The 17,963-nt window shown below is 37.9% G+C and overlaps 1 protein-coding gene across 1 annotated transcript; it reads left to right on the top strand.

Moving 5' to 3' along the window:
• The first annotated feature begins 8,295 nt into the window (after positions 1-8,295).
• LOC140933186 (uncharacterized) lies at positions 8,296-17,848 on the top strand. The gene is made up of 7 exons (XM_073382698.1): positions 8,296-8,867; positions 9,547-10,890; positions 12,182-12,573; positions 13,571-13,854; positions 14,686-14,874; positions 15,700-15,826; positions 16,304-17,848. Exons 1-7 carry the CDS (start codon positions 8,489-8,491, stop codon positions 16,307-16,309), a joined length of 2,721 nt encoding a protein of 906 aa, XP_073238799.1. The 5' UTR covers positions 8,296-8,488; the 3' UTR covers positions 16,310-17,848.
• The last annotated feature ends 115 nt before the right edge of the window (positions 17,849-17,963 follow it).

The raw sequence follows: 17,963 nt of genomic DNA, 5'->3' as shown, positions 1-17,963 counted from the left end.
ATGATCAGCTTTAAATGTTTCAACCTAGGTTGATTCTTAATTTCCTTTGTCTTCTAGCCCTAATTGTTCATGAAATAGGGATAGGAGAATCAACCTTGCTCAAAAAATTTTAACCTGAATTTAATTTTGCCCTCTAACAGCTATATTCAGCTAACATTATCAACATTATCAAAAGGACTTTGAACTTGACAATGCCACAGACAGGGTATATAAGTGGCAAACAATTTCCAAGAACAGTCTATTTTCCTGACATTCTCTATACTTCAACCTTGCAATTGTCATCTTAAATGATGTGTACAGTATGATTATTGACCGTTAACTAGTTTTAGGGAAGACAAATGCTGTATTTATAGCCAAAACCATGGGATCACACAGTTCTTTAGGGGGTTAGGGGGGAGGGGTAAGTACTCAGGGCACTACTGACTGAAGGCTCTGACCACAGGTGACCCAGGTTCACTGTTTTTGTCACATATGGGTTTCATGGGGCGAAGTTTAGGTCTGGAGATTTGCTAGAAAATGGAAATAAGAATCGATGAAACTTACCATGTGGCAAATTGTTGTTGTCCTCAATATATACATGTACATGAAGTTTCGGCAAAAAATAATCTCCTTCATCATTCCTTTACTATGTAGACCTAAACTTCGCCCCATATGTTCTCTACATTTACTCATGTTATGAAACCCATACTTGAAACAAACAGTGAGCCTGGGTAACCTGTGGTCTGACACCCTGAATTTGCATTTTATAGGACAAAACCAGAGGGAAAAAAAACCTACTGCAACTCCTCTACTTAGCCGCTAGGAGACTAATATTTTTAGTGCCCCTGGACTAAACAAGTCTGCGAAGCACACACGTATCTCCTGTCCTCGCTTCTCTCCCTCTAAGGGAGCGAAGCAACAGACGACCGGAAATACATCTGCGCTTCGCGGGAAAGGACTATACTGGCTAGCCTGTGAGATTGTCTGTCTTTTTCTGCTCAAGTTTCTAGTTTCACTTGCTGAGAAAAACCGTTCCTTCTAGGCGGGTGAAACTAGAAACTTGAGCCGAAAAAACCAGATGCTCTCGCAGGCTATATAGTGGCTTATTGAAATGAAAGAATGGTGAGTCAACTATTATTTTAAAGAGGGTTGTGTTAAACAGGTGGCCCAGTAAGAAAACTGTAGGCTATAAATAAAGGAACTACAGTGCCCTGTGTATATAGGACACTGCTGTTTCTTTTCGGGTAAAATAGATACTAAAATAACACGCAAGTGACTTATCATCAAACCTTGACACTCTAAAACCTGTATTTTTCAATTAAGGAGAGGCTGCTTAATTTAATGACGCTTTATTTCTTATTTTAAGAAAACTGAACTTATTTTAAGGGGGTTGTTTTGGATTTAAGTTTCTATCATCTTAATTTAAGAGCACGTATCATCGTTCTTAAATCAAAATTTTAAAACAAGAAATGGATTCTCATTTCAAGATAAACCCAAGTTCTTATTTTAACCATTTTGGATAAAACTTAAAAATGTCGCTTTACAGTAGCCGAAATGACCAAAATTTGTACACTTTTGGAGCTTAGTTTAGTGGTTAAGAAGTCTTACTGCGATTTAGAATTAAAATCCTCACAGCAGTATTTCAATATGATCACAGCTCGTCGTTTCACTGCGTTTCATAAACCACTCCCTCATCGTATTCATTGTTGGTCTTTTCCTCGCCTGCAACGACAATGGCAAGTTTTCCTCCTGCTACTAATACACTGCAAAGAGCGTCAAACGATTGTACTATTCTTTCGAAGCGACCATTTTATTGATTCGACAACTCCTCCGCCATATTTTTTGTTTGTTGTTGGCTGCGATTCATGAGAACATGTCACGTGGTTCCCCTTTGAGCCAATCAGAGAAAGTATGAAATTTCCGTTGCACTTCAAATATTCAGGTGCGCAGTCGACATGAGAGCTCGAGGACTTGACTGGTGTGATTTCTAATGGCAAAAAAAAACCTTTTGGCTTTGGTGCATGTGAAATCTTCTCTTCACTCATGTGGCCTGTATTTTTTCCAAGAAACGGACTGGAGAACAGTAATAAATTGAAATCATATATGTGAGAAAAAGGTGAGGTCTAGGAAAGTGTAGCTTGAATGAGAATTGTCAGCTAAATTGTTTCTCACAGGATGATCCTGATCGATCTTTGTTTCTTTGTTTCCTTTCACAGCTTCTTAATAAGCTTAAGTTATGTATTTTGTATTAACATGCATACTGTTTTATACATTTACTACTTATCATGGAATAAGCAAAAGGCAATATTTTGCTATGAGCAGTGAGGCTGTGAGTTTGAGAGGTTGTGAGGCTGTAAAGCTGTGACATTAGGTAGTGAGACCTTGAGGTTGTGAGGCTGTAAGGCTGCGAGGCTGTGATATTGTGAGGTTGTCAGGCTGTAAGGATGTCAGACGTAGTTAATCCATAAACTGATAATAGATAGTAATCGATATCAATCATCTCTAAATATCGATTTCCGATATCAATCAATAGAATTCGATAAAGAACAAAAGTTGTGACTTTGATTAATATCAATTAGAAATCGATAGTGATTTTTTATTGATATATTTTAAATTGTTATCAATTACTGTCAATTTCTATCAATTGTTATCGATTTTGTTAATCGATAATAATCGATAAATTATTTTTTCTGTGACTTTGATTTCTATCGATTTCTGATATCAATTGATATTAATCGGCGGATTAAATCGATTAATATCGATCATATTGATTGATTTCTGGTATTGATTTTTATTGATTAACTATGTCTGGAAGGATGTGAGGTTGTGAGGCTGTGCAGGGTTGCGAGACTGTAAGTGTGTCAGGTTGTGAGGCTGTGAAGTTGTGAGGCTGAGTGGTTTCCAGGCTTTGAGACTGACAGGCTGTGAGTTTGCATTTTGAGATTGTGATGTTGTGTGGAACTGTAAGGTTAGGAGGTTGTGAGGCTGAGAGGTTGTCAGGCTGTGAGACTATGAGACTGTGAGACTATGATATGATGCTATTAGGCTTTGAATCTTTAGGGGGGGCTGCGTTTTCTCTTATTCCATCTTTTACCTTCCCCTCATTTAAGAACTCTCAAATAACCCCTGATAACCTAGCATGGTCAGCAATTAGAAGGGATTTGACTTCACAGAGGGAGAGAAGGGTGGAGGTTAAAGGAAAATGTTTATGAGCAGGGAAAGGACTGGTGTAAAATAACCATCACATAGTTGGTTACCATGACAACAAGAAGGATCTGGAGCAAGCTTCTACATCACCAAGGGCCATTACAGTAATTTTGTAAGCTTGATGAAAATTGTTGAGACTTTGTAAGGGTGTCAGGCCTGACAAAAAACCCATCTTTCATGTAAAAATGTATTGTAAATCATGCCTGGTATGATCCCTTAAAACAATGTTGTTAAGATAAGAAACATACTTAATTAAATCTTCATGTGAATTGATTAACATCAAACTAAAAAGTCAAAAGTATGTTTAAAAAGTTAAATAATAAACTAAAAGCAAGTTTTTTAGATGATTTATTTATGTAAAAAGGCCCTTCGCATTAGTTGATTACGTGATCAACTTTCGGTAAACACAAAAACAGTTCGCTTTTGAAAACTTTTGTTTGCACGAGCTGAAAGAGCATATTAAAATTAGGTACAGTGGAACCCCGCCCTATGGACACCTGCTTAATACGGACACCCGGATATAATGAACGGTTTCGTTTGTTGTGGCGAAAAAGAAGCTCATATATTTTCTTTAAAATTAATCCACTTAATACGGACACTGTGGCATGTCCCATTGATGTCCATATTAACAGGGTTCCACTGTAGCCTGTAAATCTTCAACCGTATATCTCAAAAGTGGCAATTGCAATGGCCACGGTAAATTAGAAGGATTTGTATGCGAAAAACTCTTTTTGCCACCCAGCTGTTTTCATGTTTACTGAAAGTTGACCACGTGATCAACTAATGTAAAAGGCCTATTTGTTTTAGAGTGGTTTTCGTTTGAGTGTCGTAAAACCAAAACCAAAGTAATTACTCTGGCCAATCACATAGGACACAGACAATACATTGAACCAATCAAAACTCGAAGTAATTACATGTGGCTGACGCAAAGCGCGGGAAAATGCATGCGAGCACGTCACAATTGGCTTTGGTTTTACTTCTGATTGGATGAAAAGGTGGCGCGAATCTTTTAAGCCAATCGCATCGTGTAGAAAGTGCAAAACCAATTACTTTTCGACACTCAAATGAAAACCGCTCTAACTTGTTAAAACAAACACTCATGACTGGAAAAGAATTGATTAAGACATCAAGGTCTCTACTTGCATAACTCACCACTATGACAGGCTTATATTATGACAAATGACTACTATTTAAAAAAGATACACAAAAATGTAGTCATTTGATATTATATATTATTTTACCCATTTTCAATCCTCACCTGCGAATACATTTTTACAGTGTAACAACCTTTCTGTTACATCTGGACATTTGAACATTGCTGATGAAGTTCATCAGCCTGTATTAGCTGTGAGTTGTACACAATAGGAGACCTCTTATCAACAAATTCCATGTAGTAAATATAAATTTGCATCTCTACATAAAATATGTGAACTAGCTAAAAGTTCTTTCGAATTGAGTGTGTGAGTTTAAAGGAGCTGTGTCACGAAATTCAGCCAAATTAGGTAATTATAAAATGCCCGTTAAATTAAGAGAAACAAAAAAATAACCGCTTAAAACATTAAACAGATGTCATGGATGGGCAAAACTGAAGAAGATTGAAACAGATTGAAATTAGGGTTTTTGAAAACTGTTCAGCCTTACAGTTTTTCAAAGCTGATCCCTGCTGCTTGCAACTTCAAAATAATGCTCAGGAGACATATTAATTTTGTTTGTCTCGAATCTCTGATTTTGTCATTTCCATGTAATTTCTTTGTTTACTTTAATTTCCATAGCGATTGAGGGCGAGTAATAGGCAAAATTAAACAAAATGAACTGGATCACTGCCGTGACACAGCCCCTTTAAAGTTTATTTCAAGGTTCAAACTGGGCAAGGTCAGGTCCTAGCTCTTGAGATTAGAAGAGGGTCGTAGACTTTAAGTTATAAAGATTCTAGAGGGGATCGTATGTCTTAGTTGTTCTTGATATTTGGGGGGAGTGATCTTAGATCTTACTTTTTGAGACTGTGAGGTTTCTCAGGTTTGGCCAGTTGTTCAAGAGCAGGTTGTTACTAACCTGGAGATAATATAATGTGGAACTTAGTTTCTGTTTCTCTTTTTCAAACGTTTTCCATTGTAAAATTTAACCAGTCATTTCAGAGCATCCAAACATATCCTTAATATAGTTTTAAAAGGATTTAGAAGAGGAATTAATGTTCCATGGATGTTCAGATTTGAATTTCAAAGTTCACTCTAACTGCCTTACCCTGCTTTGAACAACCTGCTTATCTATTAAAGGCTTCAAGGGAGAGGAAAACAGTCACAGCCTTGTGTTATGCACATCTTTTGACAAAGCAAAAAATAATAGAACTTTATATTTATCAGTTAGGTGAAATTTGAGTTCAAAATTTAGCAAAAGCTAATCCAAAAGGAAAGTGAAAATAAACATTATTTTGAGTTTAGGAACATTGGAATGTTATCTGTCAAAAGTCTAAAAGATTAAATTCCATCTGATGGAATAACATCCAAGAACGACTTTTTCCTACTGATGGCTTTAGGAGTGCTGATTTGAATTAAGCATCATTTACAGCTGTACATGCTTACAATACAATAATACTCTTTGTTTTCCCTATATTTTCATGATTTTGTCTGAGTTTTATACTGATGCCTGATTTGTATTTGATGGTGTACATGTGCCACCTCGCATTCAGAGGAGCATGTTTTTACTGTATAGACATTAGCTAAGAATTTAATGGTGATTTTTAGTAGTAAGAGTAGGTGAGGTAGAATCTCAGGTGTAAGTGGCACATCATGCCGGAGTTAATCCCAGTTTCCATAGCTTGAAGTGACTAGGAAAATTTCTCTCCCCCTCCGTGGGCAGACAGGGTAATTGGTTGGTGTCTGCCATTTTTGACATTATTTCAAGGGTCACTTGGGTGAAGGCATTAGGCAGCAGTAATTAATGATGTTATCTCTCTAAACATTTTGTTACTTCATTAGTAAAGGTAGAAATGTGGTTGTTTATTTGTGACTTATGATGATCAATGTTGTTAGTCAGTGCTACTGGTTTCTACTACAAAAACTGTGCTTGAAAACTCTGTTTCAAGTTATTATGATGTACTGTTCCATACAATTATTGTATGGAACAGTACATCGTCTAAATAGTCTCCTAGCCACAGAAAACTGAAGAAAAGTATTGAGGAAGTGGGCACAGACTTCTTACTGCTGCCTAATGGGCACAGACTTCTTAGTTTATCTAGTACTTCCTTTGAAACACCACTTGTAAATGGTTTGTTGAATAAGTTGCCATTACTATATTGCTACTCACTGACTAGTGCATTCATTAGCCAATCAGATTGCAGAATTTGAGACAATGAGCTTTTGTTTCTTTAATAACTGAAGTGAAGCACTCCCTGCAACCACTCTTGTAACTGACCAGCTCTAGTTACAACCACCATTGTGAAACCCTGTTTGAAAAGCTAGGTCTTGTAAGCGACCAGAAGCGACTGCAACCACTTTTGGGCCATAACCCAACTGGACTTTTCCTTTGTTTTTAGGTTCTCGTAAGCTACCACTCAGAGTTTTATTTATATAAATGAACATTAATAAATGAAACTGCACTCTGTGCTAATGGTTCTTGTACAGTGTAGTATTGTATTATTTTGTCAAAGAACAAGGTCATTTCCTTAGTGATCACTTAGACATTAAGTTTAGCCGTGGCTATATCAGATGTAAAGATACTAATTAAACATTGATTTCTTTATTTTTCTTTATGAATTATTAATGAGTTTTTGAAGCTCTCGTATAAGCGACCACCCTCTATTGTTTTAACATGCAGTCGCTTACGATCTGATAAGCAAGCAGCTCTATACATAGTCACAACCACTTTCTCAAATTTCCAAGGTGGTCACTTTCGAGAGCTTCTACTGTAGTCAGTAAAAATAGCTATCTAGAATAATTAAGTTTATTTAGTTCAGATGTTCTATTCCGAGTTCAATCTTCATTGTAATAAAAGTTAGTTTTGTAGTAATATTGCTTATCCTGTGGCAGGTGGTTGTTTTTTTGTGAAAAAATATATTTATTTTGTTTTACAATGCCCAAAATGGGATTACCATTCTTTCCTTTTTAGTCCTATTTTTTTTCCCAAAAACAAAACAAACAGAATCAAAGATGGTGTGATATGCCCATCAATCATGAGCAACCACAATACAAGGTTTTAGTGGTCTTGTAACTATGTCAAACTTCAAGTGTGGAGAAATAAAAGAGAACATTGATTTGGTGTATATTAAACAATGTTGTCACAAGTTTAGTAGTTTGATGTTTGAACAGGGCCTTTGATCGGCTCTGAGCTTTCAGAATCCTTTTTCTTGAAACACGGACTGGTTTTTCTTCTTGAAAAAAGAAATTTTTTCTTAAAAGCAGAAGTTTAACTTAAGAAAATTAAATTCCTAAATAGTTTTTGAATTTAAGAAAATACCTGCTCATAATAAGAATTATTTTTCTTAAATTAAGATTTAGAATGCTTTTACTTAAAATAAGGCCTGTTTCTTATTTCAATAATTTTCCCTTGAAATAAGATTTTTTTTCTTAAAATAAGAAATTTCATTTCAGAAAAAAAAACTCTTAATCTGAAGTTTAATTTGAGAAATTTTGTTCTTAAAATAAGATTTTCAGGTTTTAGAGTGTGAGAGGTATATTATAAATAATGGAACACACTTTCCAGGCTCACGACCAAATAAAACTGCGTACCTACCTTTTACAAAAAAGGTGGTAGACCAGGATGCCACTATACTAACACGGGGGACATTCAAAGCCAAGGGATATAATAATGACGACTTGGAAATAAGCTTACAATAAGAAGAGTTCTGTGGAGGCTCTTGGTCACCTTCAAAAATATGCCCACCTAGTTGCATAAAACCATTGTATCCAAATCCATATACTTCGAAGCTCCCCTCGGAGTTTATTTTGCGCTTTAGCGAAGCGTTTCCTTCTGTTTCAGTCGTGAAAATGTCTGACTTTTCTTTCCTGCTTTCGGCCATTTTGTTTGTGAAGCGTCCTCGCTTCATTTATGCAGGCCTGGCTACAAAGTATATCCATGGAAAATGTAAATGATGACATACGGTCAGGGTATTTGAACGGTCGATATCTTTTTTGTTTTGGTGTGAAATTTCCACATGTTGAAAAGGTATTTTTGTCCATTTTTAGCGCATTTGGGATTTCGGTGGCTGGTTTCATCAAGCTAAATGGGTTTTTTGTGGTCATCTGCGTTAAATTTAACAGAAGAAGAGTTTAAATATATAGCATGATGTGAATGCTCGGTCAGTTGAATGAAACCTAACGGTTTTACAGAGAAATACAGAGTTGTAAGTGTTTCTACAAAACACGAAAATATGGCTAGCAAAAGAACACTTGTGAAACAAAAGGTGACTTATGGATTCGTGGGAGATGAGAATTTACACGACAGTGACGATGACTTATCTGGAAAAAGATCCATAACAAAGCGCGTGTCGTTTGAAAGTCATGAGCTTAGTGACTCGGATTCTGACGCCGAAAACTCCCTTGGAAGGATAAATCGTCGCACTGCGCGAGCGAGAGATTCCCTTGATGGGTTGTTTAGAGAAACAAGCATAAAAGAAGGGGAAGACCATGCGGGTTTGATCAAAGGAATTTTAGGAGAAAGCCAGTCTTCGACCTCAAAAGACAAAGGTACAGTGTATACAGCATAGAAATTAAGTTTAACTAGACACATGCACGAGTCAAGGATGACTGTCCTTGTTATCACCAATTAGAAGTAATAAAAGCTTACACGATTCGCCTTCAGACGGAGACGGTCTTAATTTGGAAGAAGTAGCTTGGGTAATAATATTTAAATATAGTCATAATAATATAGTTTGTTTAAAAAACAGAGTGATCAAATTCAAACGCAGGGCGCCCACAAAAACTGATTGACCGTTAAAGGAAATGTATTGGAATGTAATAAGGTTCACATTATCATGGTATAATGCGATGAATTCTTATTTATATTAAAGATAAAATATGTCTTTTTACAGTGAAATGTTGTGTATTGTTGTTCGTGCGTTTGAAAATGGCAAATTATAGCAATTTGAAGGGTTTAACAATCTATGTTTACCTGAGAGTATTTGCTGCCTTCAGCCGTGAAAGTGACAATACACAACATTTCAGGTTAAAAGACCTTTATTTTAATCTCATATTTAAGAATTCATTTCATTATACCACAACAATATGAACCTTATTATATTCACAAACATTTCCTTTAAGTTCAAACATCAAAACAATCTCCCAGTTTGTGTGGGCCTCCTTGCTGTGAATTCAAATACTGAAATGAGCTTTTTGCTTACATGTACTATCCTTTTACTCCATCTAGGAGAGCCAAAACCTGTTGCCAGATCTCGATCTCGTCCACCAATTTCACCTCGGCGAACTCATTTTGAAGCAAGTCATTCGGTAGCTACATCACAAGTGTCCTCAGATGAAGATAATGTGACTTCTGGAAAATGGCCTGCCAGAGCAAAAGAAAAAAGTCCTGTTGCTCCTCCTAGGACATCACCACGGCAGTTACAAGAAAAGAGCTTGTCATCTGACATGTATTCTTCTCAAGGTGTACCAAAAACAAGGCCTCCCTTGTCATCTAGGAAGGGAGAAATGAAGTCATCTGATGGAGATCACGAATATGATGAATACAAAACAGGAAAGGTTTCTAAGGATGATCATGAATTTCGATATGATAGGAGTAAAAATGTAGCAGAAAAACCCATGGTTCCCATCAGGAGAAAGAAGACAATCGAAGTAGACTCTGAGGGAGATGTTGAAGTTTATGACACTGAACGAAAGAAAAATTTAAGTGAAGAAAAACCGACAGCTCCTTCAAGGAGGAAAATGACTCTTGAAGAAACACAGGAGAGCTACGTAGTGGAAGACAACAGAGATTATGACTATCAAAGGACTAAAAACATACCAGAAAAACCAAAAGCCCCTCAAAGGAGGAAAAAACCTTTCGATGAAACAAGTGAAATACAATATTCTAGACCACAGATTCCCATGATTAAAACTTCAACGTTTGAGGATGAAAGCCCCTATACAGAAAATGATAGAATAGCTGTTGACTATGATGGAAATTTAAGAATGCCTAAGAAATTAAATGGTCGATCCATTGTTTCACGAATTAGGGTAGATTCTTCTGAAGAAATTGAGGAAGAAGTGGACTCAGGAAAAGTTTTGTACAGAAAAGAATCCTATGGTAGTGAAAACTATGCTAATGATTATGATTTAATACGTGGTAAAGCAGTGGAAAAAGTGACTGAAAAGTCTGCAAGTACACCACCAAAGCCATCACCTCACATTCGTTCAAATGTTAAAAGCTCTACGTCAAGGCAGCCTCAGTTAGAAGAAGAAGTTAAGCAGGCAAAGCGACCAAGAAGTGCACCTGCAATCAAAAAGGCATCCAGTCTTGAAACTCTCTCCTCACAGCAGGATTCAAGGAGGGGATCCTCTGGGGTACAAGAACAAGAGGCCCGAAAGGTGCAGTTAAAAAAGAGCCTTACCCCTCAGAGGCCCACTAGTGGAAAGAAAAGCTCTTTGCTGGCTCAGCTGCGGCAAAAGGCTAGAGCTGACATAACAGATACATTTGAGGAACATGTTCCTTCAAAAGAAAATATTTTTGAGACTGGCTCAGGTCATGGTGACTTTTACAGTACAAGGGGTGATACAGGTAATACTAAGAAGACGAAATGACAATTATAGTAAATTTAAAGGAAGATGTGACAGTTAAAATTGTAAATTATTGCATTTACAAAGTTAGTGTTACTGCGGCACTACACAGATGCCATGGGTTTGAATCGGTGGGGGCGGGGGAGGAGGTTGGTAAGGGGGCTGGGGGGGCTTAGTTTGCAATAATTGCAGATTGTAAGTTGTGATTACAACTGTAACTGTCATTATCTTCATTTGAATTTGTATTTCTGCAGTTCATGTAATCTTCATTCTGGACTAAATTTGTACAGGAAAGGTTACTTTTAATTAACTTAAATTAATCATTAATAGAGCACATTTCCACACCTACATAAAGTTTGGTTAAACTCATCAACGGAGATACACTGTAAGTAAGGGGGGAAGTGCCTTTGAGGCTGGTAGAGCCCTGAACTGTACCTGAGTGCGATGTGTAACCATGATGACCCTGAGAGTGGCATCCACCCAGGCAATGCCAGGTGCTTACTAGCCCGGGGGGGGTACTCCCATACATTACCTATACGGGTATGTGCCGCCCAACGGGGTCGTGAATTTGGAGCTCCTGATTTAGAACGGGGTATCCATTTCAGAGGCGTTTTCTAGAACGGGGTATAATATTTAGAACGCGCGAAAGCTCCAGTTTTGTAAGCAGCCATTTGAAATTATTCAAGGACAGATTGCTTTTAAAAATACGGTTCAATGCGTTAACAAGCAAATTGTTGTACTCTTGTTGCACCCTAGAACGGAGTATTAAAAATTGGCCCATTTCTAGAAGGGGGTATCAGTTTCAGGGCGAATTCTAGAACGGGGTATAAAAAATTGGCCCATTTGTAGAACGGGGTATCAATTTTAGGGGGAATTTTTTTTAGAACGGGGTGCCAATTTTGAGTCCCGGGCGGCACATACCCACCCAAAAAATACCCAAGTGCCCCCCCCGGGCTTACTAGTGGAACCTACATGCAACAAACTAAACATACACTCGTCGTACAAGTAAGGGGTAGAGTAGGGAACAGTAAAAACACTTTACAAACTCAAGCCATGACACTGGCAGTGACACACAGACGTAGTGGCCCGACCTCAAGAGAAAGGCAGTAAAAAAATAATTATTATAACAAAACAAAGCGAAAACAACAACAACAACAACAAACCATGAGCCCCTGAAAAGCGATTAAGGCACCCCTGCATATCTCCAACAAGAGACTACTGACTAGCCATGTCTTGAGCGTTCATTTAGTAACATTAACATGTAACAGAAATTTTCATATCATTGATTGCAGTTGATTCTAGAGCCTGGGAAACACCAAAGCCTCAAAGGTCAGGACCATTGAAAGCCAACCATGGTATTGATATGATAACCAGATCACAACAGCACAAAGAGATACAACACACAGACCACACAAAAGGAGGTTCACGCAGAGGGTCTGTTACACCAAAGAGATCCTCTTCCATGACAAATTTGAGGGACACCAGCCCTGAGCCATGGGGTGGAGACAGTGCAAGAAGCTCACAGTATGGCGAATTAATGGACACTGCATCAATACGCCAGGCAGTGTTTGATGAGTGGCAGAGAAGAAAAAGTGCAAAGCTGAAGGAACATATGGTTAGCAGGTCTTCTGAGAAAAAGAAGCAAGAAGAAAAGGAAAAGGAAGAACGTGAGCGGAAAAAACTGGTAAAGTTCTTAGCCTTTAGCAGTCTTACTGTAATTATGTGTATTTGCTGTTAGTCAGGCTGAACCAAGTCAGTTTGTTGGCCAGTCATAATCATTCTGAGAGACTAAACAGTGTATTAAACCAATCGAAAATTGAATCCAGTGTCTTGCGCTAGGCCTATAATATGCACAACAGTCTCTATAATGGCTATCCTTCAGATTCGCCCCATGAAAGGGAATACCTATTCCGGGGAAATTTTGCTTGTGGAATCCGAAATAATGAAAAAAATTGCTTGGTGGAATGCAGAATCCTGGGCTTTGGAATCCAGAATACAGCTCAAGGACTGATCCGGAATCCCAATTACGATTGGAATCCATACTCAAAGTTCCACTGGCAGAGAATATGAAATCAGTGGGTGAGTGGCACCCAGAATCCGGAATCCATGGCGTGGAATCCACAATCCCAGACTGTCTTGGATTCCTTTAGATGGGGAGATTCAGATCCTTTAGAGTCTGCATCCTTTCAAATGAGGTGACTCACCGTACTGAACTGTAGTGTAATAATTATAGTCAACATACAGTTGCCTGTGCTCAATCATTTCTTCGTTCAAAAGTGACAAAAGGCACATGGACGGGGCTAATGGGTTACCACATTGCAAAATGGTGCTTTTTTCTCATTGGCATGTACAATCCGCCCATTGTATTTGTCTGACTCCACCAGATTTTTCAAATTCATTTAACAATTTATGAAACGAATAGAGAATAACGACCATGAAGGCAGTAAATGTAAGAATGGCTCCACCATAACTGCGCATTTCTTGAAATATCAAGAACTAAGTGTGATTGAACTGAGAAGATACATATACGTGTATAGTGGTGTCTAAAGAAGGTTTTGCCTCTGCGTCCAGGCCGGGAAGTATGGTTGCGAAAACGTTTCTGTGCTAATGGCCTATTCTTTTTTATCCTCTTTTTTTCGTACGCAAGAAAACTGAAAATAACATTGTTGCCTTTTCATCAGGCAAAAAGAGCATTCGAATCCTGGAATGAAATGAAACAAGAAAAGAGCAAAGAGGAAAATGCGAAGAAAAAGGAGGTAATGAAAAAAGAACTTGAAAAACAAACCGAGAAGAATCTGAAAGCTAGGGATGCCAAGAAGTACTTTGAGTCGTGGAAAGCAAAGAAAGATGAAGAACTTAAAGAACAGCATCATAAGAAAACAAAGGAAGAAAGAGAAAAGAAGAGGAAAGGGGAAGAGGAGAAGACAGATAAAAGTAAAATTGCACAGAAAAGTTTTGACAATTGGTAAGTGCCCGATTTTAACCTAAAGAAGTTTCAGCGTTGAAATTATTAACGCGCGCATACACAGGATAAAGTTGTACGAGATGTTTGGATGGGGCCTTGCATGTCTGTGCAACCCCTTTACCCCATTCTCTGGCCTTCTCAACTCAGCTTATACAGCTGTACTTTGTGTTTGAGATGCATGTAGATGTACTTCCCCTTCCTTCATTGTATTTGAGTGGAACGTTGTTTATTCTTAAAGAAATTCATCATTCAGGCTGGAAAGTAGTCGAAATTAATGCGTGAATTCGGAGCATATTAGAGCGGTTTTCACTTGACTGTCGTAAAACCAAAACCACAAGTAAATACACTAGCCAACCAAAGGGCGTAGTAAAACCAAAACCAAACCAATTCCTCAATTACTTTCGACAGTCAAGTGAAAACCGCTCTATTGTGTGCAAGAACAGAAAAACAATTATTATTATGGTCCGATTGGGAAGCAAGTGAAATGCATGTACAGGTAGTTGGGCAAAAAAGCGATAAGTTTGAAAGATCGATACATTAAGGAAAGCATACACATCAGAGCGAACGCACCAACCATGAAGAGGGATGAGGGAGCATATATGTACCAATTATCTTCTAAGGACCTTTATGTGGACCCAAATGATCTCCAGCCCCCAACAAGTGGGTGTGGGGCCGTCGACACAGGCTTAGCACGCTGAATGAGGCCACCACTAGTTTTGAGAAAGATGGCTGACGGCACATATTAAAACTGTCAACATCTGTAAAGAACAAATAAATTTTGGCTCTGTTCAAAGAATCTGTCTATTCAATCTTTTACGTTGTTTATCGCAGGAAAAAGAACAAAGATGGGAAAATCAAAGAGGAGTCGAAGAAAAAGAGGAAAGAGGAGAAAGAGAGTACTTTAAAGCAAGAAGATGAGAATTACGAGAGAAGCATTCAGTCCGCAGAGTGCTATCAGGAATGGGTGGAAAAAAAGGGAAAGCCAAGGAGAGGTCCCCCGCCACCCACATTGACTCAAAGGTATCATCCATACATGCACAGTGTATGTGCACACTCTGCAGGCTGTTTACCCTGACCTTGACCAAATCAGTCTATAGTACTGAAAAAAAAAACCGTTGCCAAAGACTGAAACAGATACCGTAAAATGCCGAAAATAAGCCCTGGGGCTTGTTTTTCAAAGGCCCGTTATGAGGGGCTTATTTTTGGAGGGGCTTATCTACGGAGGGAAATTTGCGTTTTAAAATCAATTGGGCTAGCTTATAGTTCAAAGGAAATTTACCGTTTTTGCTTTGTTTTACTTTGTATTAGAGGGCACTTTCCAAGTACAAGCCCCTGGGGGGGGGGGGGGGGAGGGGGCTTATATTTGGAGGGGTGATTTATGGGTGGGTGTTTTGCGTTACAAGTTTGGGGGGCTTATAAATGGAGGGGCCTATTTTCGGAATTTTACGGTAATTATATCAGGAGAGGATTGACGAAAGTTTAATTCATTGTACTCTAATTTAAATGCTTGGAACATTCTGACCGAGATAAGAGGACTGCACTTGTTTAGCCGGTTCCAGGCTCTCATATAGTAGGCATAACGCGTTAAGTGAAAGGCACGCTTAAAATTATGAGCCCTAGATCTGGGAAAAGGGGGCCGGGCGGTGGCGGGAAAAATTTCCACTGGGACGACCCGAAAAGTCGTGTTCCATTTACTTTCCAATCGGAATTTCTGGAACGTTTCGTTAACTCATTTTAGGTTGATCGAGCGTTCACTTAAGACAAAGAATATGGGTACTTGTCTTAACTATGACAAATACCGTACAATGCCCATGCATAATTCAATGTTTATCATATTCGCTACAGGAGCTGGTGTCCGAGTGGTAGAAATTCAGGCAATTGCATTCCAGGCAAAGTTGGTGCTGTGATTCAGGCGCCCGCTCCAAACAGATCGCGAACCATGTCAGGATCATACTACTTTAAGACAAATAAGGTACTTCTGTCTAACTACTTTAATAGCCGTGTGGCGGGTGCTAATAACGAATACTTAGCTTCTTCCGCTTCACGCAAGCTAGAAAACCCCCTTTGCGTACCTTTTGTGAAACTGACTTTGTCTCGATTGGGGCGTGTCACAAAGGCAAGCGAAGAAAAACGTATTTGGGGAGATATCGAGCCTAGGTTTGGGGGAGGGGGGGTCAATAAAGAGGTCCTTTTCCTCTTTCTCATTATTAGACACGTAATTCAGATAGTGCCATTTTTGGGATAACCATCGACTGGGATTTAGACCCCGATCGTCGGGACACTCATACTAAACAAGCATAACAGCGCTTGAAGTCAGCCGAGGGGGAACATTCTGAGTTTCCATAGTCTCACGTGTTTTGTAAAGGGTTAGCCGAGGTTGTATGAAAGTAAAATAAGAATGTCTCTGTATCCTTTACGTCATTGTAAAATCCATTTCGTTGTTTTTCAGTTTTAAAATACGATTCACGTTAACAAGAAGGACATTGGATAGCTGGACAGCATGTGTGCTACGGATATCTCCTGAGTTCGTGCAATTTCATTGTTTTTGAAGACGAACTATAGTGATATCTTAATAATTTCTCCCCACCTGTAGTGTAAAAACCCACATATAAGAATCTAGAATTTTCGAGGTCAGGCTGAACAGGTTCTTATATTTTAGGGTAGTTTTTTACAGTTCAGGCTGATTAGGTTCTTAAAAGGTTCTTATTTTTCAGAGGTTGTCATAGGGTAGCCATTGGCAAAAAGATTAGAAATATTGTACTACTGAATACATAATGGCAAACAATCAAGGTCCAAGAAGAACATCAACACATTTCTATATTTTTTAAAATAAGATATTAAGATTTTAAATCGTCTATATTGCAAGGTAGCTTTTTGGAAAACATACTTCTAGTGAAAATCCAAAAAAATGTAAATCAAAGAAAACATAACCTTTTGTCAAAAGTTTCTTACACAATTAAAATCGAGAGTTTGTTTTGTATAAGAATCTATTTTTCTTGCCAGTTTGATCACGTTCTTATAATTTTTGGGTATGTAAATGCCAAATTTCAGCCTGTAGGTTCTTAAATCACTAGGCTCTTATATTAAGGTTTTCACTGTAATAGTGAATTTTACGGCCTTAAAGGAGAGGACAAAAAAGGTTTAGTTTTAGGTTGCTTTTTATAATACACTATACAATGTAGGTCGTGCTATACCCGATATGGACAATAGCTATTTCAGAAACAAAGTTCCCATAATAAGGATTCCCAAGCTCATTTTTATTTATTTATTTTGTTTAAAAATTGTGTTCAACTGTACATAGCAAATAACTCTTAACGTGAAACTTACTAAGTCCTACATTCGTAATAGGTAAATTTCCCGCGAAACGTAATTTTTATATGTTGGAGTGTTTAATTAACTTCAGAAAGATTAAAAATAATTCCATTTTAGATTCTTGATAATGATGTTGAATAACGTTACTTTTAATTTTTCTCAGAGTAGATTTGTTCTCTCAACCCTACACCTCTATTATGAATTAGCATTTGTGGAAACTTTAACTATATAAACGAAAACTTTCCTGCTCTTTCGAAACACCAAATTGCCGCATTAAAATGATACACGTAAACATATACATGAAATTTAAAATATTTACTATAAGTATAATATATGATAACATTGTAATGGATATTTACCTCTTTAGTCTTTTTACAATTGATCACCGCTAATACTTTTTGTAACAAAACAAGGAAATACAATACTATATGTCTTTGGTCGTTTAATCATTGAAAGACGGTAAAAATTATATTTGAATTGACAGAGAAAACCAACCTCGTTCCAGGGTTCTCTCCTATCTGTGCATAGGAGACGGGTAGTAGAGAGAACCTCGGAACGAGGTTGTGAGAAAACACGATGTTTGGCTGCATTTTGGAAAAATCAGCAGCATAGGACAATAATAAACTTGCATTAATTGCCCACGTTGGATATGTTAAAATTCTATTATGACTCCGAGGCTTAAGGGACAAAATTGCAAATTTTCACGACTCCATTGTCTCGCAATTCCCAGAAGAGACTTGAGCATAAAGAAATCCAAACCTCAGGGTGAAATGTAGAAAAATGACCAGAAAGCCTCG

The sequence above is a fragment of the Porites lutea genome, chromosome 4, assembly GCF_958299795.1.
Source record: "Porites lutea chromosome 4, jaPorLute2.1, whole genome shotgun sequence".
NCBI classification, from domain to species: domain Eukaryota; kingdom Metazoa; phylum Cnidaria; class Anthozoa; order Scleractinia; family Poritidae; genus Porites; species Porites lutea.
This window is presented reverse-complemented; position numbering and strand designations above follow the sequence as displayed.

Excerpts from the sequence above, each read along its gene's own strand:
- LOC140933186 (XM_073382698.1), top strand. The coding sequence starts at position 8,489 with ATGAAACCTAACGGTTTTACAGAGAAATACAGAGTTGTAAGTGTTTCT. Across the intron at positions 13,855-14,685 it reads CAGAAAAGTTTTGACAATTG|GAAAAAGAACAAAGATGGGA; the intron begins GTAAGTGCCCGA and ends TGTTTATCGCAG. Across the intron at positions 14,875-15,699 it reads CCACCCACATTGACTCAAAG|GAGCTGGTGTCCGAGTGGTA; the intron begins GTATCATCCATA and ends TATTCGCTACAG.